The sequence below is a fragment of the Schistocerca nitens genome, chromosome 5 (assembly GCF_023898315.1).
Source record: "Schistocerca nitens isolate TAMUIC-IGC-003100 chromosome 5, iqSchNite1.1, whole genome shotgun sequence".
NCBI classification, from domain to species: domain Eukaryota; kingdom Metazoa; phylum Arthropoda; class Insecta; order Orthoptera; family Acrididae; genus Schistocerca; species Schistocerca nitens.
This window is the reverse complement of record NC_064618.1, coordinates 98,535,417-98,560,826: the sequence shown is the minus strand read 5'-3', so window position 1 is coordinate 98,560,826 and position 25,410 is coordinate 98,535,417. Positions and strand designations below refer to the sequence as shown.

The 25,410-nt window shown below is 44.3% G+C and overlaps 1 protein-coding gene across 2 annotated transcripts in view; it reads right to left on the bottom strand.

The window, feature by feature from the left end:
- LOC126260076 (inositol 1,4,5-triphosphate receptor associated 2-like) overlaps positions 1 to 25,410 on the bottom strand; it is a 720,512-nt gene that overhangs the window by 141,106 nt on the left and 553,996 nt on the right. For both annotated transcript variants that reach the window (XM_049957280.1, XM_049957281.1), the window contains exon 6: positions 3,322 to 3,349. In XM_049957280.1, the coding sequence (XP_049813237.1) occupies positions 3,322 to 3,349 (28 nt within the window). The remainder of the gene's footprint in view (positions 1 to 3,321; positions 3,350 to 25,410) is intronic.

The following is a 25,410-nucleotide window of genomic DNA, read 5'->3' as shown; positions in this document are numbered from 1 at the left end:
AACGCGAGCATCAATGCCGCGATACGGTAAACCGCAATCGCGATAGGCTACAGTCCGACCTTCATCAAAGTCGGAAACGTGATGGCACGCATTTCTACTCCTTACACGAGGCACCACAACAACGTTTCACCAGGCAACGCCGGTGAACTGCTGTTTGTGTATGAGAAATCGGTTGGAAACTTTCCTCATGTCAGCACGTTGTAGGTGACGCCACCGGCCGCCAACCTGGTGTGAATGCTGTGAAAAGCTAATCATTTGCATATCGCAGCATCTTCTTCCTGTCGGTTAAATTTCGAGTCTGTAGCACGTCATCTTTGTGGTGTAGCAATTATAATGGCCAGTAGTGTACATCGTTCTTTCCGAAGATTTGGAATAAAACAGGCTTGGTATACGTTTTAAAATATTTCTTTTTCGAGATTTAATTTTGATGCATACCATATCATTGTCTGAAAAATCGGTGCTGAAAGTTGATCAAGAATTACACTGTGAATCGTTATTGCACCCGCTCCGTTGTCGAATTCCAGCTGGGTTTCCACAAGCACAAAGTAATTTTGAAGCCTCGAAATCAAGTAAAGTACTTGGTGATAAAAATGAAAATTATTTGCAATTTGAGGTATTATTTATACCGCGGCAAGTCGGTTCACCTTCGTCATCCATAAACATGCGGTTACACACAATGGTATTAGCTGGTCCATCCTAGGAATCTAATACCAGACAGAAATCGTTATCAGTAAAAGTTTCTTATATGTTCCCAATATATGTTTTTTGAATTGAATTCTTCTATTTCCCGTGTTCGGAGCAAGCAAAGTAAACGTTTTGTAACGAGTCGGTTAAACGACTGACCTCTTCTATTGCTCCACGACGAAATTGATCATTAGTTTCTTATAAACACGGGAAAACTTTGGGCAACAATTTTCCAGACGCTATGACGCAATATTGCATCGTGCATGAATGCGTTATTTTATGCACACTAACAGCTGCGATAAGGGCTATTTTCTCTCGACTATGTGATAACGTGCGTCGAATGGTCGTCTTTGCGGCGATCTTACTGAGAATTACTATCACACTACGAGGCTTAAAATTTTAATTCTTTATTAATCCAAGCCGTTTAAGTTATTTATTCGCTTGCTCTGTAGTTATTCCTAATTGATTTACTAGCCTTATTGGTACCTTACCATATTGGTACGAGCTTCTATGTTGAAAAAATATAAATAAAAAACTGCAACTGGGAATCAGACGCAGGTTCTCTGCCTCCTAGACTTTGTCGCTAGCCAGCGGCGCTTTAGTTTAACAGCGCGTACCTTATAGGTTCATAAGCAGCAATCGAAAACGTTTCTTTCCTTATTTCTAGGAAAATATCAGTTTTTGGACCCCATATATGTTGATGAAGAATGCTCAGTTTTCAATTATCTATCGGTCGCGCCAATTCTCAGTCTATCACGCGCGTCATGAACTTCAGGGGCAGATTTCTCAAAAAGTGGGAGGTGGGTGAGAGTGGGGTGATGTTGAACGAAAATATCTTACAGTCTTTCATTTTAAGTTGTACAAAACCGATCTGAGAACTATGAACCGAATCGGATGGACGTCTCAGAAGCCTTCCAGTTGTTAGCAGTAGCTGCTATTGCTGTTACGAATTTATCGTGTTTTGGGCACAGGGTTACAGGCCGATTGTTGAATCCACTGCTAGTGTAACAATTACGCTGAAACATGGTAGGTGGGAAACAAGAGGAAAGGAAAACTGCACCAGAGGAACATTTTGGGTGTTTATCGGAACAACAGCATCATCTTCATTCCTGTGATTATACAGTACGGGACATATCGACTGGAAATCGTGGCCTGGTCATATGAATCCGGATTTCAGTTGGTAAGATCTGACTGTAGGGTTCTAATGTGGCGCAGACACCACGAAGCCATGGACAAAAGTTGTCAACAAGGCAATGTCCAATCTGGTGGTGGCTCCATAATGATGTGGGCTGTGATTACATGGAATGGACTAGGTCCAACTGAACCAATCATGAGTAAAAATCTCTCGGTGTACATGCCGCGTCAATTCAGGATAAAACTCCAAGCTTTCGACCACTACCTCCATGGTCGTCGTCAGGGCTAAAACTGACTGTCGTGAACTAGCGAGGTTCCCACTTTTGTATGCAAAGGACGGCTTCTGATTGGCTGGAATACGTCAGCGATATGGCGTGTAGTGAAGTGGTGCCCGCTACTTCCATAGATGTAGTTGCTATCCCGTGTTGCTTGCAGCGCCATCCCTTGAATCAGGAGGTAAAGTGCGAGAAGTTTTTCTCTGCGATTTTTCTTTATCCAGTGCACTCTTCCAAGTGTTGCTAAGTGCATAGCCGTTGTCTCTATTAAAGTTATTATCGCTGAGTCTAATTTCGACTGCTTCCCGGATCACAGAGTCCCAGTAATTCGATGCGTGGGCTATTACTCTGGTTTCTTCAAATAAAATCTTATGCTTGTTAAGCAGGCTATGTTCAGCCACCGCTGATTTTTCCAAATACCTGTATTTCACGTGGCGTTGGTGCTCGATGCAGCGGGCGGCAACGGTTCTTACAGACTGGCCCACGTAATTCTTGCCGCATTCGCAAGGAATAGTATAAATTCCCGGCACTCTTAAGCCGAGACTGTCTTTGACTGGTCTCAACATTTCCTTAATTTTCCTAGGTGGTCGGAAAACTGGTTTTATTCCTTGCCTCATGTTTACATACGGCAACTTGGAGACCATTTGCAGTCATTCATGGAATTTATGGAATTTTTATTGACGACAATGGGCCATGTCACAGGGGCAAAACTGTTCTAGACTGGTTCTGAGTACATTCTGAACAGTTCGAGCGGATGACTTGGCCACCCAGATCGCCCAGCTTAAATCCCGTCGAACATTTGTGGGATATAATCGCGAGGTCAGTTTATGCACAAAATTCTGCACCGGCAACGCGTTCGTAATTGTGGCAGCTGTAGAGGCAGCATGGCTAAATATTTCTGCTAAGGACATCCAACGAGTCCGCCTAATGTCGAGTTGGTGCACTATGCCGGGCAAAAAGGAGGTCGTACACCATATTAGGTGGTATCCTACGACCTTTGTCACCTCAGTGCATAACTGTTATTTACATGGCAAAAGAAATGTTCATAAAGTGTGTGGTGTCCCGATGAAGATGTGTGGGCGTTGTTTGATGCCATAATGTAAAGAGGACTATCAGCGTACGCTCGTGTGTTTAAGGCGTACGGGTCTGGCTAGATTACTCACCAGCATTACCTTTCCCCAGTCTCTGTGAAGCACCCCCACACCACACTCATCTGAACGATTCTTACCTCTATGTCCTGGTCACTTGGAGGTTCCCTGCGAAAGAGAAAAAAAGAAATGTTAGTATTAATTCAATGTTTTTCCTAATTATCTGTAAACAGAGCAAATTAAAAATTATTTATGACGTTTCTGCTTGGAGAGAGATCAGTGGTGGAGAAAATGGGTGAATCGTCCGTCACAAACTACATGAAGATAATGTTTCAATTATGTTTCTTAGGAATCTATAAACATTACTAAAAGTCTACTCTCCTTCGTTCGTTAATAGTCCATTTCGAAAGGGAAGATACTTGTCTCACAGGGTGGTTACTCACTGTGTAGGACACAAGGCTTCAGGTATCTGTTCCCTTAAGAGGGGGCCGGCCGGAGTAGACGTGCTGTTCTAGGCGCTACAGTCTGGAGCCGAGCGACCGCTACGGTCGCAGATTCGAATCCTGTCTCGGGCATGCATGTGTGTGATGTCCTTAGGTTAGTTAGGTATAATTAGTTCTAAGTTCTAGGCGACTGATGACCTCAGATGCTAAGTCCCATAGTGCTCAGAGCCATTTGAACCATTTTTGCACCCTTAACCGGAAGTAAAATCACGTTTGATGCGCAACCACAAGCTTTTAAAGTTTCTCTCGGGATTACAACTTTTCAGATCCGTCACAACCCCGTTTTGCCTCATTCGTCGGGTAAATGAACCAAACTTGAAATTGCACATCGTGTTTACGAGCAGAAAATTTTACGCTATGATAAAAATAATGAAGGAGAATATCGACAAAGATTCAAATTAGTTATATCGTATTTCACATATAAAGTGTGTTTCATAATTAATGGCGAAAACGCATAGAGTTGAAAGTACATAACACTAGGAGCAAAAAAGTCTCAGTAAACAACGTTGTAAAAACGCATACCTTAACAGCTAGGAGCATTCCTTCATCATCAATACTGTAAAACAAATGTCTTTCTACTGCAAGCACTTTCCTTTCCATATTTTGAGAGCAGGTAGTACGTTCTAAAGCAAGAAGAAATGCCCAGTAAACGTGGGCTCTCATGTGCAAAAGCTTCACAGCTGTGAGCACTTGCTCAGTGAAAGAGACGTGTTTCTCAGTAGCGAAGACGAAGAAGCGCTCGCAGCTCCTAACGAGTGCATTTTAGAGCCCCTGTTTGCTAAGACTTTATCCTTCTACACTACCAGCCATTAAAATTGCTACACCACGAAGATGACGTGCTACAGACGCGAAACTTAACCGACAGGAAGAAGATGCTGTGATACGCAAATGATTAGCTTTTCAGAGCATTCACACGAGGTTGGCGCCGGTGGCGACACCTCCAACTTGGTGACATGAGGAAAGTTCCTCATACACAAACAGTAGTTGCCCGGCGTTGCCTGGTGAAACGTTGTTGTGATGCCTCGTGTAAGGAGGAGAAATGCGTACCATCACGTTTCCGGCTTGTATAAAGGTCGGATTGCAGCCTATCGCGATTGCGGTTTATCTTATCGTGACATTGATGCTCGCGTTGGTCGAGAACAAATGACTGTTAGCAGAATACGGAATCGGTGGGTTCAGGAGGGTAATACGGAATGCCGTGCAGGATCCCAACGGCCTCGTATCACTAGCAGTCGAGATGACAGGCATCTTATCCGCACGGCTGTAACGGATCGTGCAGCCACGTCTCGATCCCACGATCCCTGAGTCAACAGATGGGGACGTTTGCAAGACAACAACCATCTGCACGAACGGTTCGACGACGTTTGCAGCAGCACGGACTATCAGCTCGGAGACCATGGCTGCGGTTATTCTTGGCGCTGCATCACAGACAGGAGCGCCTGCGACGGTGTACTCAACGGCGAACCTGGGTGCACGAATGGCAAAAGGTAATTTTTTCGGATGAATCCATGTTCTGTTTACAGCATCATGATGGTCGCATCCGTGTTTGGCGACATTGCGGTGAACGCACATTGGAAGCGCGTATTCGTCATCGGCGTACTGGCGTATCACCCGGCGTGATGGTATGGGGTGCCATTGGTTACACGTCTCGCTCACCTCTTGTTCGCATTGACGGCACTTTGAAAAGTGGACGTTACGTTTCAGATGTGTTACGACCCGTGGCTCTACCCTTCATTCGAAACCTGCGAAACCCTACGTTACAGCAGGATAATGCACGACCGCATGTTGCTGGTCCTGTATGGGCCTTTCTGGATACAGAAAATGTTCGACTGCTGCCCTGGCCAGCACTTTCTCCAGATCTCTCACCAACTGAAAACGTCTGGTCAATGGTGGCCGAGCAACTGGCTCGTCACAATGCGCCAGTCACTACTCGTGATGAACCGTGGTATCGTGCTGAAGCTGCATGGGCAGCTGTACCTGTACCCGCCATCCAAGCTCTGTTTGACTCAATGCCCAGGCGTATCAAGGCCGTTATTACGGCCAGAGGTGGTTGTTCTGGGTACTGATTTCTCAGGATCTGTGCACCCAAATTGCGTGAAAATGTAATCACATGTCAGTTCTAGTATAATATATTTGTCCAATGAATACCCGTTTATCATATGCATTTCTTCTTGGTGTAGCAAATTTAATGGTCAGTAGTGTAGTATCGTCTAGTCTGAACCATATGCGTTTATGCCGTTAATACACCCTGCGTCATGAAAGCCGTCGCTGGTACTGCGGATAAATACTAACTACAAACCAAACAGAAAGCAAGCGATTGGGCTCATTACTTAAGTACGGGACAGACACTCACGAAGAGCGAGATTCGTATCTCAGTCTTTGTATCGAGCAGCGCGATGGTTCCTGGGGCAACAACCCTTTGTTTGTCCCGTTCTTCTCCCACCATCCTTGAGGTCGATCTAAAGTGACCTAGATCTAAACAACACGTCAACGACTTTCCTTCAAAAACAGCTAAATGAACTGGCCCACAAAATTCACGTCACGGACCAGACTTGACGCAGACTTGGAAGACACTGTGTGAAATCCCACCATTATTCTACGTATGTGACATTCCGAAAGCGACGGATCGAGGAACAGTGGGATGTTACTGAGCTTCCAAATCACTTTTCATGCATTACTTTTCACAGTATTTTATAGAGAAAATTTGCTCATTCGGAACATGAGGGCCCGACTGCCACTGATCTTAGGATAGATTGTCAAGCATCATTATCGTAATGTTATAATGAGTCATTCACAGAAAGAAAGATGAACCGGCGAACAGGCGTGCAACTGTTGAGCAACTGACGATCCAGATGAACGAAGGGGCTGCCAGCAGCGTCTCTTCAACGACTGTTCAGCGAACGCCACTACGTATAGGTCTCTGCAGCAGACGCCTGATTCACGCAGCCATGCTGACTGCTGTTCACCGGCGAAAAAGGCTGGAATTTGCAAGCAAATACCGCAACAGGACGTCCACCGAAGGCGACACTTGGCATTTTCAGGTTATTCGCGTTTTACGCCCCGTCGGATTGAAAGTAATGATCTGGAGAAAGTTTACGTGGCATTCTGTGGATGATCTCGTAATTCTACAATGCGCACTAGATCAACACGAGTATTTATTTTTCTTCGGAGCCGTGTCCACACCAACACGCAGTTTGTTTTCTTCCTTGGCACGACGGCATCTACCACCAGGGCAATGTAACGTGCCACAGAGTTCGTATATATATATATATATATATATATATATATATATATATATATATATATATATATATATACGTGTGTGTGTGTGAGTGTGTGTGTGTGTGTGTGTGTGTGTGACCTGGTAGATAGTGTCGGAAGTTCCAAAGTTCCATGCCGCTTTTCGCGGATGATGCTGTAGTATACAGAGAAGTTGCAGCATTAGAAAATTGCAGCGAAATGCAGGAAGATCTGCAGCGGATAGGCACTTGGTGCAGGGAGTGGCAACTGACCCTTAACATAGACAAATGTAATTTATTGCGAATACATAGAAAGAAGGATCCTTTATTGTATGATTATATGATAGAGGAACAAACACTGGTAGCAGTTGCTTCTGTAAAATACCTGGGAGTATGCGTACGGAACGATTTGAAGTGGAATGATCATATAAAATTAATTATTGGTAAGGGGGGTGCCAGGTTGAGATTCATTGGGAGAGTGCTTAGAAAATGTAGTCCATCAACAAAGGAGGTGGCTTACAAAACACTCGTTCGACCTATACTTGAGTATTGCTCATCAGTGTGGGATCCGTACCAGGTCGCGTTGACATAGAGAAGATCCAAAGAAGAGCTGCGCGTTTCGTCACAGGGTTATTTGGTAAGCGTGATAGCGTTACGGAGATGTTTAGCAAACTCAAGTGGCAGACTCTGCAAGAGAGGCGCTCTGCATCGCAGTGTAGCTTGCTGTCCAGATTTTGAGAGGGCACGTTTCTGGATGAGGTATCGAATATATTGCTTCCCCCTACTTATACGTCCCGAGGAGATCACGAATGTAAAATTAGAGAGATTCGAGCGCGCACGGAGGCTTTCCGGCAGTCGTTCTTCTCGCGAACCATACGCGACTGGAACAGGAAAGGGAGGTAATGACAGTGGCACGTAAAATGCCCTCCGCCACACACCGTTGGGTGGCTTGCGGAGTATAAATGTAGATGTAGATGTAGATGTAGGAGCACCAGGATGAGTTTACTGTACTCTTCTGGCCACTAAACTCCCCAGATGTGAACGCAATCGAGAAACTGAGAGACCACCCGACCGGGCTGTTCGCTTCATGGATCCTCAGCCGAGAAACCTAGCGCGACTGGCCACGGCACTGGAGTCGGCACGGCTGCACAACCATGTTGGTGCCTTGCAGAGGCTGACTGACTCTCTTCCTGTACTCGTAGCAGCGGTCTGGGCTGGAAAAATGGATATTCAGGCTTTTGACAGGTGGTTACATAAATGTAACAGGACAGTGTATTAGTTACACTCTGGGACAAATTACGCATCTAGAGGTGAGTTGCCACCAATTAGGTGCCTATATTAGAGGCGGCAACACTGAAAGTAGGTCACCTCCTCTGAATCCTTCCCTCCTCCCCCCCTCTTCACAGTCCCCCAATGGTGGGGGCGTAAAATGCTGCTACAGTCCAGTTGTCGGAAAATTCCCTCCCATACCACTCTATGAACCTAAAAGTGGAACAATTGCCCAGTGAAACAATGGCGAAGGACCCAGACCTCGGTCGAAGTCGTATTTTGGAAAGGCGGACGCTGGAGCCTTCATCTACGACGTCCTGGTTTCTTGGACTGGTGGTGGCATTATTCATTATTTTCATATTTTCAGTACTTAGTCATTCCAGGTCTTAGAGAGTATCACGCAGAAACCGTACTATTTCTGCCGGTGAGGATTCTGCTCGTGATCGTTCCTATGAGTCCGAGCGGCGGCACAAAAACAGCAGAAAAATAAAAGAATGAAACACATTAGTGTTTGTGAAAATTGTAATAGGAAGAAAGAAGCAAATGTTTACAATGGAAGTTATTCAATAGCTTAGGGATATGATACAAACACGAACGATTAGAATTACAGAACTGTACATCCACTTTGACTGCGAGAATTCAGTACGATGTGTAGCTACCACGTGGTGCAACAGCCTCTAGATGTCGTGGCGTGTAATCGAAGAGAGCCTGGATATGCTGCGGGGAACACATGCCACACGGTTTGTAGGCGAATCTACAGAGCTTCGGCTGTGGTTGCAGGAGGACCAGAACGAACAACTTGCCGTCCGACCGTATGCCATACAAGATCGATGGGCGACGTGTCTGGCGAACGGCAGACCACGGAAGCAATGGTATTTGTCGTTCTTGGAAGAAGGCTCGCATATTTTTAACATGTGATCGAGCATTGCCCTGCTGAAATATGGTATGCCAAGTTTCTTGCGGGAGAGGCATTACCACGGACTCTAAAAACTCCATCACGTAGAGTTTGTTGTTCACACTGCCTTCATTATGTGGAAGCGAAAATCGTACTTAATAGCCAATGGCACCCCAAACCATTACACTTGCCGTCTGTCCGCTATGTCGCTCAACAATGCACTCTGTCAGATTGCGTTCACCACGATAGCGTCTAACACGTACGCGGCCCTCACTTCATCGCTGTAGGGCAAACTGAAGTGGGACCCGTCCAGAAACGCTACTTTTTGGCACTCAGCATGCCAGTGACAGCATTCACACGCCCACTGCAATTGAAGTATTGTTGGCTTTTAGTCAGTGAAAACCAACGTGATAGCGTGCGTATCACCTGTCCAACCCTCAGCAGATGGCGTCGAACTGTCGGCGTAGATGTATTCACAACTGTCACAATGCTCCAATGCTGTGCAAACATTTTGGGCGGCGCTAAGCTGCCGGTTATGGCAGGCGGACAAAATTGCGTCCATCTACATGCTCCATACATGCATCACCGGCGAAGTAGCGTGCCCGGTCGGAGTAATAATGTCACGGTACGACATACCCATTTCCCAGACATCAATCATTCTACCCCGTTCGAGCTCACCTCACACGCTCAAATTGCGCCTTTTGACGTTACGAGCTCAAAATGGGAGGGAGGGTGGGGGGGAGGAGGTTCCGATTTAATCATATCACATCTGCCGCGACGGTCGACGTGACTAGTGTCAGTCAGTGAGTCAGTGTTGATATTCTGCCACGTATATAAAGCCAATGTTACTGTGTTCGCCGGCCAGTGTGGCCGAGCGGTTCTAGGCGCTACAGTCTGGAGCCGAGCTACCGCTACGATCGCAGGCTTGAATACTGCCTCGGGCATGGATGTGTGTGATGTCCTTAGGTTAGTTAGGTTTAAGTAGTTCTAAGTTCTAGGGGACTGATGACCTCAGATGTTAAGTCTCATAGTGCTCAGAGCAATTTGAACCATTTGTTACTGTGTTCAACACGGACTTGTATCAAACCTTTTAAAATGCCTATGTTAAGTAGCATGTCGACAAGTCTCAACGTACGTGCGAGCAAGAAATTAATCGTCTGTGGGCGGAAGCTAAGCTGAAGTTCGGCGACAAAAATTCTCTTAGTGATTGTATAAAACAAGAGACTGAAAAGCTATGTAATCACGCGGTCCGAAGGAAGGTACAAGAAACGTTGTCTTTTATCTGCATAGTTGGTAAAGGTAACTGACATTTAATGTACATAATATATCAATAAAAGGTCAATATCTTTAGGGATCAATCAAAACGGTTGTTACTATTTTCGTGGAACCTTCTTGTCCGTCTGTCTCTTGTTGTCTGTCTATCTGAATTCTACTCAAGGTAGGCATGTTTAAAATAAATTGTTTTTAATCATGTGTTCAAAAGATTGTTTCTTACGTTTTCCAAATACTACATGGTTTTATTAGCATTTTAATCAATATTTAAATTAAATAAAAATATTTCATTTTTACGTAAACCTTTGAACATAGCTGCTAAGGTTCAGTGACCGTATCAGAATTATGTTAGAACAAATAAGCCCTTGGTCACAAATATTAAGTCAAAATTGACCAGATTTCGACGCTACTATGAGCGTCGTCTTCAAAATTAGACTAACTGTTCTAAAACATATTAAGTATATAATACATTAATAAAATTAAAGTTTGTACTGACTGGAAAAAGATGCAGTACTTACAGGTCACATATTAAAAAAGATCTAAGCCGGAAAAGCGAAGTCATGAATAGTTGTAAGTAAGATGGCGAGCCGCTAAGGGCTGCTCGTACTATACTGAACAAGGGTTGCAAGTCTAATTCTGAAGACGACGCTCATAGTAGCGTCGAAACCTGGTCAATTTTGACTTAATATTTGTGACCGAGGGCTTATTTGTTCTAATATCATTTTTATCTGACTACGGGGTAAACCTCACTTGAGGGGGACAGGGGATGTCCCATCACTTTTGAACAAATCCCACCAAGGGCAAAGGGGTGGTCCAAATAATAAAAAAAAGTCCCCCTTGCACGCTTCTACTTCGTTTGATCGACTGAACATGGCGTGATACCAATCTGTCACGCCATCTCTCTGCAATATTAATCACTTATTATGGTTCCAGTGTTTTACACATCCACCAATTTTCAAGTCATTCAAAAAATTCTTTCAGGCGGTTGCAATTTTCACAGCAATGCTACAAGCTGTCGACTGCGCAACAGTCGGCCCCTGTCGCAATCTTAGGGATGCGGCAGACCTTTCAAACGTTAGGTGTGGCTGATAGTCGTGAAAACCGACTGCCTGCAGTATCCTGCAGGGCACGGCGGCCGCACGCGGTACAGCGGTGTCATTTGGGTTGCCTAAGAGTCAGGCGTTAAGTGGCGAGACGACGAGTGGCGAAGCAGAAGTTCTGGTCTGGCCTACAGAGGACCTCTGCCGCCCTACTTTGCACCGCCAGCCATATCACAAAGGAATTCCTTCGTTAAAAGAAAGGACTGTCATTACAACGTTCTAAACTATTTGTTACCCTTCCACCTGATCAAATGCAACATGATAATCGTCGCACAATATAGAGAACTTCGGAGAATTAGCTTAACTGTTCAGCTACAGTTGTAATACTAATACAACACGTCGTTAAATTGATAAAATCAGTGTCTGATTTCAGTTACAAACGAGAAAAACTGTAATTAGCAGCTGCATTTCACCACACAGCGTAATGACGGAAATTCTTCCTTCTGCCTTCCGTCGCGTGACATATATGTTGGACAGCGCAATGCTCTGTATGTGTCCGTAGTCTAAAGACACAGTATTTTCATGTGTAGAGGAACGAACCACGCCAGTCAGTCGTACACTGTCTCTCAGATCACCACGTCTAGTCCCAAGTGAGGTCGTTTGTTCTGCCGCATCGTCCGTGCGTGGCACCGAGCAGAATATGTTGAGCTAAAATAACAGTCACAACTGCCTAACAGCGTGTAATGTCTGCCACTATCACTAACACTGAATATGATAGAAGCAGTATTTTACTCTTATTCTCGTTTTCCGAGTGTTCACCTATTTCGTGGTCATTCGACGGCCACAGTAACCATTCTTCCTCTCAAAGATCAACAATTTTCAAATGAATGGCAGCAGAAGCAGACCAAAAGTTAGGAAAAATAGCCAAATGAATAATACATGCCACCTCTGGAAAAATCAAAACCACCACACGATACTATTAGCGAACATGCGGGCTCTCCCGTATATGGTTCCTTACTACCATAAAACAATAAACGAAATAGTTTTCTTCCAACAAGTGCAAAATATACGACGGTTAGTGCGAAGACAACCGTGATCCGTTCATCAGAAATGAAGAAACAGTCGTGGCAGCATTTTACACATTTCATACAATTTTTAATTTTCTACTAATGATTGCTTGTGGACAGTATTATTCCCATGAATTTTCTAATATTCAACTGCTTTTAATAAGTTAGTGCGATAGTAATTTTGATACATTTATCCGTTCACGTAGACTTGCAAACAACAAGGGATCACTTGATAGGTACGAGGCTTTACCTGCGACAAAGACTGCGATGAAACAACTGTAAAGAATTTCAGTTCCTCATTGGTACACCCACATACAACATACCGGCGTACATCCATGATTGACTAGTGGCTCTCTGCTGTTGTTGTATGGCTGTAGAGGCTCACACAACCTCGTACCTCCCCGATTGACTAGTGAAGCGTAAAGGTTTTTACTGTGTTTCCGTCCTTCTCCTTATTATTGGTGGTAACCATTTATTCGGAGTAACGTACTGTACATTGTCACATCCACTCGAAAACAATAATTATTGCACACATCACCTCTCGTAACCATTCCCCAACAAACTTTAAATGATTGACTTCACATGGCTGGAATCCTCAGACCTGTTTTTAAATTTTTTTAAAAAGGAGATCGTGATCGCCTTTCGCTGTAAAACTATTTATTCATAAATTTACTATCGTTTCCATTATCAAGTGGGGTACTGAGAGAACTGTGCATCAGCACAATGTATGTGTGCTTTTTTAATGACATCATATTCTCCATCGTCTATAACATTTATTACAATTTCCATGTTATCACTTTCGATCTTAGGTCACTTTCAAGTGGATAAAGAAGCTGAAAACAGAGCAGTTGTCAACATTGATAAAGTAATAAAGAAGATGTGGGTCTCTATGGCTGATGTCTGCATTCGTCAAAAAGGCTCGCATCCACTTTATTCATTTTATTAACGTGGGCAACTGCTCGGTTTTCAGCACTTTCAAGCACCTGAAAATGACGTGGGGTCGAATTTGCTATCGTGGAAATCGTAATAAATAGTATACTCGATTGTATGATGTAATTAAAAAACTATGCGAGGCTAAGATCAGAAAAGAAATACAATTATGTAAGCATATATCTCATCATCATGTTAATATGTTGGTTATTTATTGTTAGCGGATGTCAGCGTCTTTTACAATTGAATGAAATATGGAAGATAATGTCAACGGTTATATTTAATAAAATGGAAAAGATGATAACAACGTAACATTAAGTACGCAACATATGGACATCATGCGATAAACAGGGTGTCCCAAAATAACGCATACACTGTTTGAAACAGAATATCGCTTTAACTAAAGCAGATGGAACTCAAAAATTTTTGATGCTACGTACATTAATTTGTAATTTAAGGTGGTATATGCTCAAAATTATCACTTGTCACCGCAGTGCGACAGAGGGAAATACCAATTGTATTTTTTCTAATCAAATAGCGTCGCAGGCTTATTCACTTTGCTCTCTGAGATCATTCAGTGATTGTGGTTTTGTGGCTCTTGACAGCACACTAGAGAAAGACGTCTATATGAGTTAAATCCGTTAATCGAGCTGAATACTCCAGTGCACTTACTCTTCGTCCTGTCCAAGAGAATGTGCAATTGAGATCAATTTGAAAGTGAGTTGGCACACTCTACTGCTGAAAGTAATGATTTTCATTATCAACACTGTCATTACGGCCTGGAGTTATCAGGTACAATATTCCTAGGTAAGAATTGTCTGTAACAGCTTGTTCATAGAAGAACAGCCGGCTAACCGTCTAGACGACATAATACATTAAACTGAAGGTGCCGGTAGGTTGTAGGTATTGTGTTGGCTACTGTGGGAGTCAGCACCGACACAAACAAGGAAGGAAAGAAGTTGTGATGCCGGTAGCAGGAATGCAAAATCGTCTGCACAGATCACTTGAAGATTAATTGAACTCTTTCTTTAAATTTGTGCTTTGAGCAAGCAGTAAAGGAAACCAAAGAAAAATTTATAGCCAGAATTAAAGTTCATGGAAAAGAAATAAAAACATTGAGGTTCGGTAATGACATTCCAATTTTGTCAGAGACAGCAAAGGACACGGAACAGCAATTGAACGGAATGGACGACGTGCTGAAAGGAGAGTATAATATTAACATCAACAAAAACAAAACAAGGACAATAGAATGCTGAGGGAATTAGATTAGGAAATGAGACACTTGAAGTAGTAAATGAGTTTTGCTATTTAGGCAGCAAAATGACTGATAATGGTTGAAGTAGAGAGGACATAAAATGTACGAAGGTTATGCGGAAAGTAAGGAACGATCGGTAGCGAAATGGAAATCACAGTGTGAAATTTTGCGCAGGTGTGTTGGGCAGTGTCTCTAGTATGCCCGTCGATCGCGTTACGTCATTATTTTTAGTTCTGAGCACACAGGGAGCACATAAAGATACCTACAGCAATAGTGTCTCCCACCAAGTACGAGGGCCTGGCGAGAAATTTCGCCTGAAGCTACGCAGCCAACATTACATAACTGTCGTGCGTTTTCTTCTTCAAGACAATTCTCAGCCGCATTCTGCAGGGCAATGAAGATACTCCTGCATCGTTTTCAATTGGAAATGTTCGATTACCCACAATACAGCCCGTAATTGCCTCCCTCTGAGTTTCATCTCTGCGCAGATGAACCGCTGGCTATGTACACAACATTTTGGCACAGGCAACGAGTTGTAGGCCAGCGTAGAGAATTGGCAGAAAGCACTGGCGGCTGCCTTCTATAACTAGGGTGTTGAAAAGTTGGTACAACGCTACAAAAAACGTCTAAATCGGATCGGCGACTATGGAGATAAGTAGCTGGAAGTTGTAGCTAACTGTTATAAACAAAAAGGTTTTGATTTTCACTGTGGTTTCCATTTCGCGACCTATCGTTCCTTACTTTCCGAATAGCCCTCGTAGACTGGACATTGCAAGAAAAGCGTTTGTGAAGAAGCGAAGTTTGTTAATATCGAATATTGATTTAAGTGCTAGGAAGTCTTTTCTGAAGGTATTTGTGTGGAGGGAAACATGGAGGGAAATGAAACATGGATGATAAACAGTTTAGACAACTAGAGAATAGAAGCTTTTGAAATGTGGTGCTACAGAGGAATGGTAAAAATTGGATGGGTAGATCACCTAACTAATTAAGATGAAAGTTGGACGTTAATATTTCTTTGGAAAGTTGCTCACTGATTCTGTTGTGCTATGCATATAAAAACTCTCGAGTCTGAGATGTTACTATCGCGAGTGGCAGCAGGCGAACAGTTGTTGAGCGTAGTCGGACGCAACCTGCGGTGGAGAGAAGCCACCGCAGCCTGCCGTGACCTTGCTCGTGGAGCCGGAGGAGACTTTAGGGATTCTGGATGGCCGGCCGGAGTGGCCGTGCGGTTCTAGGCGCTACAGTCTGGAACCGAGCGACCGCTACGGTCGCAGGTTCAAATCCTGCCTCGGGCATGGATGTGTGTGATGTCCTTAGGTTAGTTAGGTTTAATTAGTTCTAAGTTCTAGGCGACTGATGACCTCAGAAGTTAAGTCGCATAGTGCTCAGAGCCATTTGAACCATTTTTTTTTTGATTCTGGATGGAATTTTTTTACATTTGTATATGCATACATTGAGAGGAATATTCGTGTTTTTGTTGGGGTCAGACACGTGATTATTGATTATAGACACTATGGAATAATTAAAGATGTTACTAATTAAACTGTCGAGGGAAAGGAAGGTCCGAGTAAGGTTTATTGGTGTTTAAATTGTCAGTTTTGAAAATGTAGTAAATTAAAGGTTTTTATTGGTTTCTTTCACTTTTTACACCGCTTAAGGCTTGTTGACCAAAGCCCTGCTGATCATTCAGTTTACATATTTAAAAAAATGGCAATAGTTGTCTCAGAAGTTGTGACCATGCATTGGAATCTACATGGATCGCAGTACTGCTTTTGTATTAGTTTAGGAAGTTGCTGGATGCAGAATAATCACGCTAGGTAAGTTGTTTGTTGCGATGCAGGAACATTATTGTATTAATTGTTAGGGGATGTTGGAAAATAATTTTATAATCGGAGTCAGATGCGAGAGAATTGGATTTCTCATGATTTAGAGGAAGATTAATAAATTTCTGTTTTTTTTTTATCTCAATGAGAGTGCTAATATTGTCAGAGATGGAGCTTTACCCATTTCCGTACGTCTTTCACCAGAAAAATAATACACTACTGGCCATTAAAATTGCTACACCACGAAGATGACGTGCTACAGACGCGAAATTTAACAGACAGGAAGAAGATGCTGTGATACGCAAATGATTAGCTTTACAGAGCATTCACACAATGTTGGCGCCGGTGGCGACACCTACAACGAGCTGACATGAGGAAAGTTTCCAACCGAGTTCTCTTACACAAACAGTAGTTGACCGGCGTTGCCTGGTGAAACGTTGTTGTGATGCCTCGTGTAAGGAGGAGAAATGCGTACCATCACGTTTCCGACTTTGAAAAGGTCGGATTGTAGCCTTTCGCGATTACGGTTTATCGTATCGCGACTTTGCTGCTCGCGTTGGTCGAGATGCAATGACTATTAGCAGAATATGGAATCGGTGGGTTCAGGAGGGTAATACGGAACGCCGTGCTGTAACCCAACGGCCTGGAATCACTAGCAGACGAGATGAGAGGCATCTTATCCGCATGGCTGTAACGGATCGTGCAGCCACGTCTCGATCCCTGAGTCAACAGATGGGGACGTTTGCTAGACAACAACCATCTGCACGAACAGTTCGACGACGTTTGCAGCAGCATGGACTATCAGCTGGGAGACCATGGCTGCGGTTACCCTTGGCGCTGCATCACAGACAGGAGCGGCTGCGATGGTGTACTCAACGACGAACCTGGGTGCACGAATAGCAAAACGTCATTTTTTCGGATGAATCCAGGTTCTGTTTACAGCATCATGATGGTCGCATCCGTGTTTGGCGACATCGCGGTGAACGCACATTGGAAGCGTGTATACGTCATCGCCATAATCGCGTATCACCCGGCGTGATGGTATGGGGTGCCACTGATTACACGTCTCGGTCACGTCTTGTTCGCATTGACGGCACTTTGAAAAGTGGACGTTACGTTTCAGATGTGTTACGACCCGTGGCTCTACCCTTCATTCGAACCCTGCGAAACCCTACGTTACAGCAGGATAATGCACGACCGCATGTTGCTGGTCCTGTATGGGCCTTTCTGGATACAGAAAATGTTCGACTGCTGCCCTGGCCAGCACGTTCTCCAGATCTCTCACCAATTGAAAACGTCTGGTCAATGGTGGCCGAGCAACTGGCAGTCAGATGCGAGAAATTAGATTTATCATGATTTAGAGGAAGAGTAGTAAATTTCTGTTTTTTTTTTTTTTATTCTTAATCAGAATGCTAATATTGTCAGAGATGGAGCTTTACCCATTTCCGTACCTCTTTCACCAGAAAAACAATAATTACAATTGTTGAAGAAAACTGGTTTCAAGGAGATAGTGAATAGAATTAGGGAGACGAGAAACATGTGGCACACCTTGACTAAACGAAGGGATCGGTTGGCAGGATACAGTCTGAGAGCCATGGGATCACCAATGTAGTATTTGAGGGAAGTGTCGGGGGTAAAAATGGGAAATCACCTGATGAATACAGCGAGCAGGTACAGAAGGATGTAAGTTGCAGCAGGTGTCTGGAGATAAAGAGGCTTGCACAGGATAGAGTATCGTGGAGAGCTGCAGCAAACCACTCTTCGGACTGAAGACTACAACAACAACAACAACACCAAGTTTCACAGTTAAAGGCGGCCATAAAGTCCTCGAAAATATTAAGCGACTCTGTCTCAAGCTACAAGCCATCTACTCTCTTTGCTTCTGTGTTTAATTTACTTGATACAGACGAAAAACAGCTTTGGCAGCTAATTAACAAATGCCTCTTTGGTCACAGCCGTGCTCGTTCATTGAAACCTCCTCACTGCCAGCAGGCAGAGCCGAGGATCAAGGGACTCTCCAAATTCATGCCGACTGTCCTGCTCTTGTTCGACGGCCTCGAGATTTATTCAGAAAACGCCACTGTAGGGGTGCAATACAGACAGTGCACAAACGATACACAGAGAACAGAGCACTACTGGAACTGTACTAAATGCGTGTCGCCGCTCGTCTCTGGAAGTGCGGTCTCGGGCTCCGGTCAGTGAAACTGTGAAACAACGCGAACATTTGCCTTGCGGGAGGCGAGAAGAATGGCGGAACCCCGTGCGCGGGAACAGGCGCGGTCCACACTATCGGCGGAAGCTGCGGTCTGCCTGCGGCGGGAAGTGCTGTCACAGCGTGTGTGCTCGGACGCCGTGCCACGCAACCGACTGGCGGTCGCAAATAACGCGTGACGACCGTCTGGCTCATCTCTGCGGTTCGATGGAATTGTCTAGCGCTATCCAGAAACGCCAGGCTTTATAGCGGAATTCTGCGTTACTCAGTAGCTTTACAGAATTAAATTTAAACTGTAGTACACTTTTTGAAGTCTGTTCTACTGGAACATAAGCCACGTATATTTTAGTGTCAAAAAAAAGATCTTTGTTCCTTGCTCTAGACTGAAAATTAATGCCTCTTTTACTCTCGATATTAGGTTGATGCACAACTTTGTAGCGTTTTTCTTTTGCGTGTTGGTATTCCGGTTGCTATGTGTTTATTTACCGATTGTCATTTTTATTTATTGTCGACTGTTGCTATTTGAGTTTAAATATTTTCATTTTGTCTTCTGGAGATAGTGTGTGGAACTGTGGACGCTAGAAAATCTACATCTACATCCATACTCCGCAAGCCACCTTCTATTCCAGTCTCGTAGTGTTCGTGGAAAGAAAGATTTTCGGTATGCCTCTGTGTGGGCTCTAATCTCTCTGATTTTATCCTCATGGTCTCTTCGCGAGATATACGTAGGGGGGAGCAATATATTGCTTGACTCTTCGGTGAAGGTATGTTCTCGAAACTTCAACAAAAGCCCGTACCGAGCTACTGAGCGTCTCTCCTGCAGAGTCTTCCACTGGAGTTTATCTATCATCTCCGTAACGCTTTCGCGATAACTAACTGATCCTGTAACAAAGCCCGTTGCTCTCCGTTAGATCTTCTCTATCTCTTCTCTCAACCCTATCTCGTACGGATCCCACACTGCTGAGCAGTATTGAAGCAGTGGGCGAACAAGTATACTGTAACCTACTTCGTTTTCGGACCGCATTTCCTTAGGATTCTTCCAACGAACCTCAGTCTGGCATCTGCTTTACCGACGATCAACTTTATATGATCATTCCATTTTAAATCACTCCTGATGCCTACTCCCAGATAATTTATGGAATTAACTGCTTCCACTTGCTGACCTGCTATATTGTAGGTAAATGATAAAGGATCTTTCTTTCTATGTATTCGCAGCACATTACACTTGTCTACAGTGAGATTCAATTGTCATTTCCTGCACCATGTGTCAATTAGTTGCAGATCCTCCTGCATTTCAGTAGAATTTTCCTTTGTTACAACCTCTCGATATACTACAGCATCATCCGCAAAAAGCCTCAGTGAACTTCCGATGTTATCCATAAGGTCATTTATGCATATTGTGAATAGCAACGGTCCTACGACACTCCCCTGCAGCACACCTGAAATCACTCTTACTTTGGAAGACTTCTCTCCATTGAGAATGACATGCTGCATTCTGTTATCTAGGAACTCTTCAATGCAATCACACAATCGGTCTGATAGTCCATATGCTCTTACTTTGTTCATTAAACGACTGTGGGGAACTGTATCGATCGCCTTGCGGAAGTCAAGAAACACGGCATCTACCTGGGAACCCGTGTCTCTTGGACGAATATCGCGAGCTGGGTTTCACACGATCGTCTTTTTCGAAACCCATGCTGATTCCTACTGAGTAGTGCCAAGTCGAGAAATCGGAACAGTTCCGACATATTCTTCTGTTTTAGTTCAATAGAGGGTGACAGCAATGGAGACAGCCAGAAACATTTGCGCCGTATTGGGAAAATGCTACTGGACAGAGCTCGGCAAGAAAATGGTTTTGTCGTTTTGAGGAGTGCCTCTCCACGTTCAGGAAGACCTTCTGGGTTTGATGAACATCGTTTAACTGCTATAATCCATAATGATCCATGCCAGTGTGCTCGAAAATTGGCAAATGGGATGAACTGTGATCATTCCACCATTGTGCTACATTTGCATTCATTGGGGAAGGTTCAAAAATCAGGTGTGTCGGTACCGCATGCTCTAAGCGGAAACCATAAAAATCAGCAGGTGGCCACACTTGCAACTCTGCTTGCTTGTCATCGATTGACTCATTAACAACACTGATCATTCCTATTCTGTATCGTTACTGGTGACGAGAAATGGTGTCTTTATGATAACATAAGGAAAAGAAAGTAAAGGTTAAGCCGAAACAAAGCAGCAACTCCGTGGAAAAGCGACGGTGTGATGTACCGCGAATTTCTCCTCCGAGGTGTCACCATAACTGCTGATGTTTATTGACAACAAATGAGGCGTATTGCAGACGCAGTCCAAGAACAAAGACCAGGAAGACTTCGTAATGGGCCGAGCGGTTCTAGGCGCTTCAGTCTGGAACCGCGCAACCGCTACGGTCGCAGGTTCGAATCCTGCCTCGGGCATGGATGTGTGTGATGACCTTACGTTAGTTACGTTTAAGTAGTTCTAATTCTAGGGGACTGATGATCCCAGATGTTAAGTCCCATAGTGCTCAGAGCCATTTGAAGCATTTAAACTTCGTAATGTGATGTTACTTCAGGGTACCGCCTGCCCGCATTCCTCTGGACTGACAAAAAACACTAAGTAGTGTGGCGAAGTCGTTCCGCACCCACCTTATTCACCTGACCTTACGCCCTCACATTTTCGCCTTCTCTGTGGAACAACGTTCAAGGAACTTCCTTTCCGGATGAAAATGCGCCCTAACATGCCTCGACGAATTCCTCGTCACAAAATCATGTGATTTCTACAGTCGCAGAACCGAAAACGTGCATCAGCATTCATTGTAAATAGTGAGAGAGAATATATTACTAATGACTAAAGTTTCTGTTACATGTATCTGTTGTGTTTATTAAATTTACGGAAAAAAGCTACTAACTTATGCACCAACATAATAATTTCATGCATATTCATTCTTGTGCCTTGTTGCTCTCGCGGTTTACGCTGATTTACCACGGCTTGCATATAATTTTCTTCTATAGCTTTAAAGTAGCTTTTAATATATTTTTTTTAAATTTTATATTCAACTCGTACCATGACATTTGCATATAATTTTCTTCTATAGCTTTAAAGTAGCTTTTAATATATTTTTTTTTAATTTTATATTCAACTCGTACCATGACATTACATGTACACCACCCTTCAAAAGCGCAGACCAGGTTTTGGCGCTGAACAACGTAATACCGAGCGATTTCATCATTCGTCACGTCCCAATGTATGGGTCGGTGACTCAGTGTCAGATTACAAATACCAAGCTCCTCCGTACAACCCATTAAGTTTCTTCCTGTCACTTATCTATTCTTTTTCACGTACGATGATTTGTACACTGCACATAATTACCGAAGGGTCACTTCTTTGAAACGCCGTAATTTTCTCACATTGCGACTCAAAACTGTGCTGCGACCTACAACCTACCTCCGTCATGGTACAAAAGCATTGCGGCATCATCTGCGGACTCTTTCGGCGTTTCACGTAGTAAGGGGTGGACACATGCGAAGAAACGGCCAGTGTTCAGAAGTTCATGTGAGCTTTAAGGTGAGTCAGTGCTGCACATCGCCACCAAATTCTACCACAGTCCGCGCGATGCCACCGTGGGCGTGTTACTTGATGACCAGGTGCTCCCCCCCACCCCCCACCCCCACCCCCCATTGCCCCTCTTACCCAAACGTCACCCCTTCTATTGAGACGGATGTCAGTCGCCCCTCTACATGGATATGGTGATGCTGGAATCCCTCTGAACGTTATCTTTCGGAGTATAGCGCGACCGCAATTTTTGCACTGGTAAAAAGGGTTAAACCACTAGGCACCGGTCAGAACCTTTGACAGAATATAAATGTGTTCAGAAGCACCAACGGCGTGTATATTTTTCCGTCTTTCTCTTTCGCACCAAGTGCCATAATCACAGGAAGAATGTGAATAACACGAATGTGTGAATAACACGACAATGGTTCTCTCAAAGATCCCCCCCCATGAGCACTCCATACGAAGGTGCGAAGCAGGAGGGCTAGTAAATCAAAAATACCCTTTGCTGCTCCGTATCACATTCAAATTTCGCCAAATAGTTTTGAACATACCCTAGCGGTTCCTGCATGAATACCAGTGCAGGAACTGCGGCCGCGCAGCACTCCAAAGAGGTCAAGTCGCGTTCAGTGCGCTTGCAGCCCTACGACATGGTTATAGGACGATTGAATCGTGCACCTCGGGGGTGGAGGTACCCCGGTGGATGGCAGCAATGTCGAAGGTTGTCAAGAACGTTGTTCTGTTGCATAACGCACTGTAGTTTTCGACCGCGAAATTTGTAGAAATCGACGCCTCAAGGGAAGAGGTGGTTTCATTGTCACCTTGGGTGTTGTGGTTCTGACATCCATCACAAAGTCGTCAATAGGGAAGGTGAGTTGTGCATAAGGGGGAGGGTGTGTTGACCTTTCCATCGTGTGTCACGTCCACGGTGGCGTCGGGCAGAATTGTGGTGAAATTCGGTGCCAATATGACATCATTAAGCCAGCTCACACCTCACATGAACTTCTGAGCTTTAGCCTTTCCTCGTATGTGTCGACACTTTGCAGTTTGAAGCATCGCTGAGCCCGAGGACGACGTTGCAGGGCGTCACACTTTTCCACCATTACAGAGGAAGGTCCTAGGAACCTTTGAGCTAAATTCCAAACTTACGTGCCTCAATGGGGGAAAATGCCGGCATACCAAAAAGTGACGATTTAATTATTTTGAACAGTGTATATAAGAAATGTTCCGGCGTAGCATAAAGCGACGGCACGTCGGCATGGAACGTAACAGCAGAGAAGGCTGTGATACAACGTCAGCCAATAGAACGCTGACTAGGACGACACCAGGACAGGAGCAGAACCTGTAAGAAGAGGATATAAGCGCCGCTCCAGCTAACCTCGGCTGCACTAGAAGAGCCGCACTGGAAGACGAGTTGTGATATAAACTCTGTACGGCAGTGACTTGTGAACATATTAATTGCTTATAGGGAAATTGTGTGTATCTAAAGACATTGATTATTTGCATGTCGCCATTTGCTTGCGACACTTCATTGTGAAAAGGCGAAGTTAAGGATTGTCAATTCAATTTGCTGTAATAAACTCCATTAATAAAAGTTGCTTGTATGTTTTCTAGCTATCCGAGAAAACAGCTTTCTAGGCACCCTATGTTAGACAAGTGGACAGAATCCCTCATGAAAAATACAGATCGATTCGGTATCCACATTAAACTGGATGACCCTCTATAACTGGCTGCGTGTATCAGTTGAAATATTTGCTGAAGCAAATTCAATAATTGCCTACAAACGAGAAATGACGTAACGTTTAAGAAAACCGCAACGCCCAAAAAGAGTGGTTAGAACGAATGCAAACTGGGAGAGAATGTGGAATGACGTGCTGCCACCAGCACTTAGCGCTTAAGGTTGCAGAGATACGGCTGTAAACTGTCTCACAACCACGGATCTCTCAGTCTCTCATCGGCCGTGAAACGGAGCAGATACGTGAAAGAAACGTCGAGCGGTCCTCATTGGTGAACTGTGGAATACCAACGCATCAGCGTGCTGGACCACACCTCTGGGAAGACAAGCCTTTCTCGTCTCAACGCCAAAGCACTGCAGCAGATTCATATCTCTTTTCCATGAAAAAATTAAAAATCACTCTTAGGATTATAGAGTAGTGTGGTAGTGTTATGTTCTGGCCAGGAATTCGCTGACATCATCATCAGCAATTTCTTATCTTCAAGGCCGCACTGCACACTGGCAATCATGACATCAGCACGATTGCATGGGGGGAGGGCGGGGGGGATGGGAGGGCCTGCCTCCACGCCCCAAGCCACAAATGCGCCCGCTCAGTAGTCAATGATATGGTGTTTGCATGCATGCTATCAGACAAAGAGCTCCCCCTCCCCCCCCCCCCCAACCTCCGCCCAAGCACACCCGCTGTAATGCATAGACAATGATGTGCAAGCAGGATCCCCAACTTTATAAGTTGATTGTGTGTGCACCATCTTTGCTGTTCGGTATGAAACCCATCAGTAGCTGCGATCAGCTGGGCAGAAGAAGAACGTTATTGGTATGTATTATGTCAGTCCATCTCTAAAAAATGGTTCAAATGGCTCTGAGCACTATGGGACTTAACATCTGAGGTCATCAACCCCCTAGAACTTAGAACTACTTAAACCTAACAAACCTAAGGACATTACACACATCCATCCCTGAGGCAGGATTCGAACCTGCGACCGTAGCGGTCACGCGGTTCCAGACTGAAGTGCCTAGAACCACTCGGCCACACCGTCCAGCAGTCCATCTCTAATTATTATTAATTATTCAAATTTATTGGGTATCCTTCATTACACTTTTCTTTGCTATTATTGTTACAGACTATGATCCAATGCTGGAAGAGAACACGGAAATATTTCTGCGAGCACCACAACAGCCGCAGGAAAACAGGATGCCTTCCCAGCCTCTCAGATATGGTGTCATTTGGGTATGCCATAGTGCAGCCGCAGTAGCAGCGAGAAGCAGAGTCTCGCAGAATACTGCTATTTGCCAAGAGATAACTGTGAGTGGGTCTAAGCTAGCCAATGTACACTATGTGATCAAAAGTATCCGGACACCCCCACAGACATACGTTTTTCATATTAGGTGCATTGTGCTGCCACCTACTGCCAGGTACTCCAC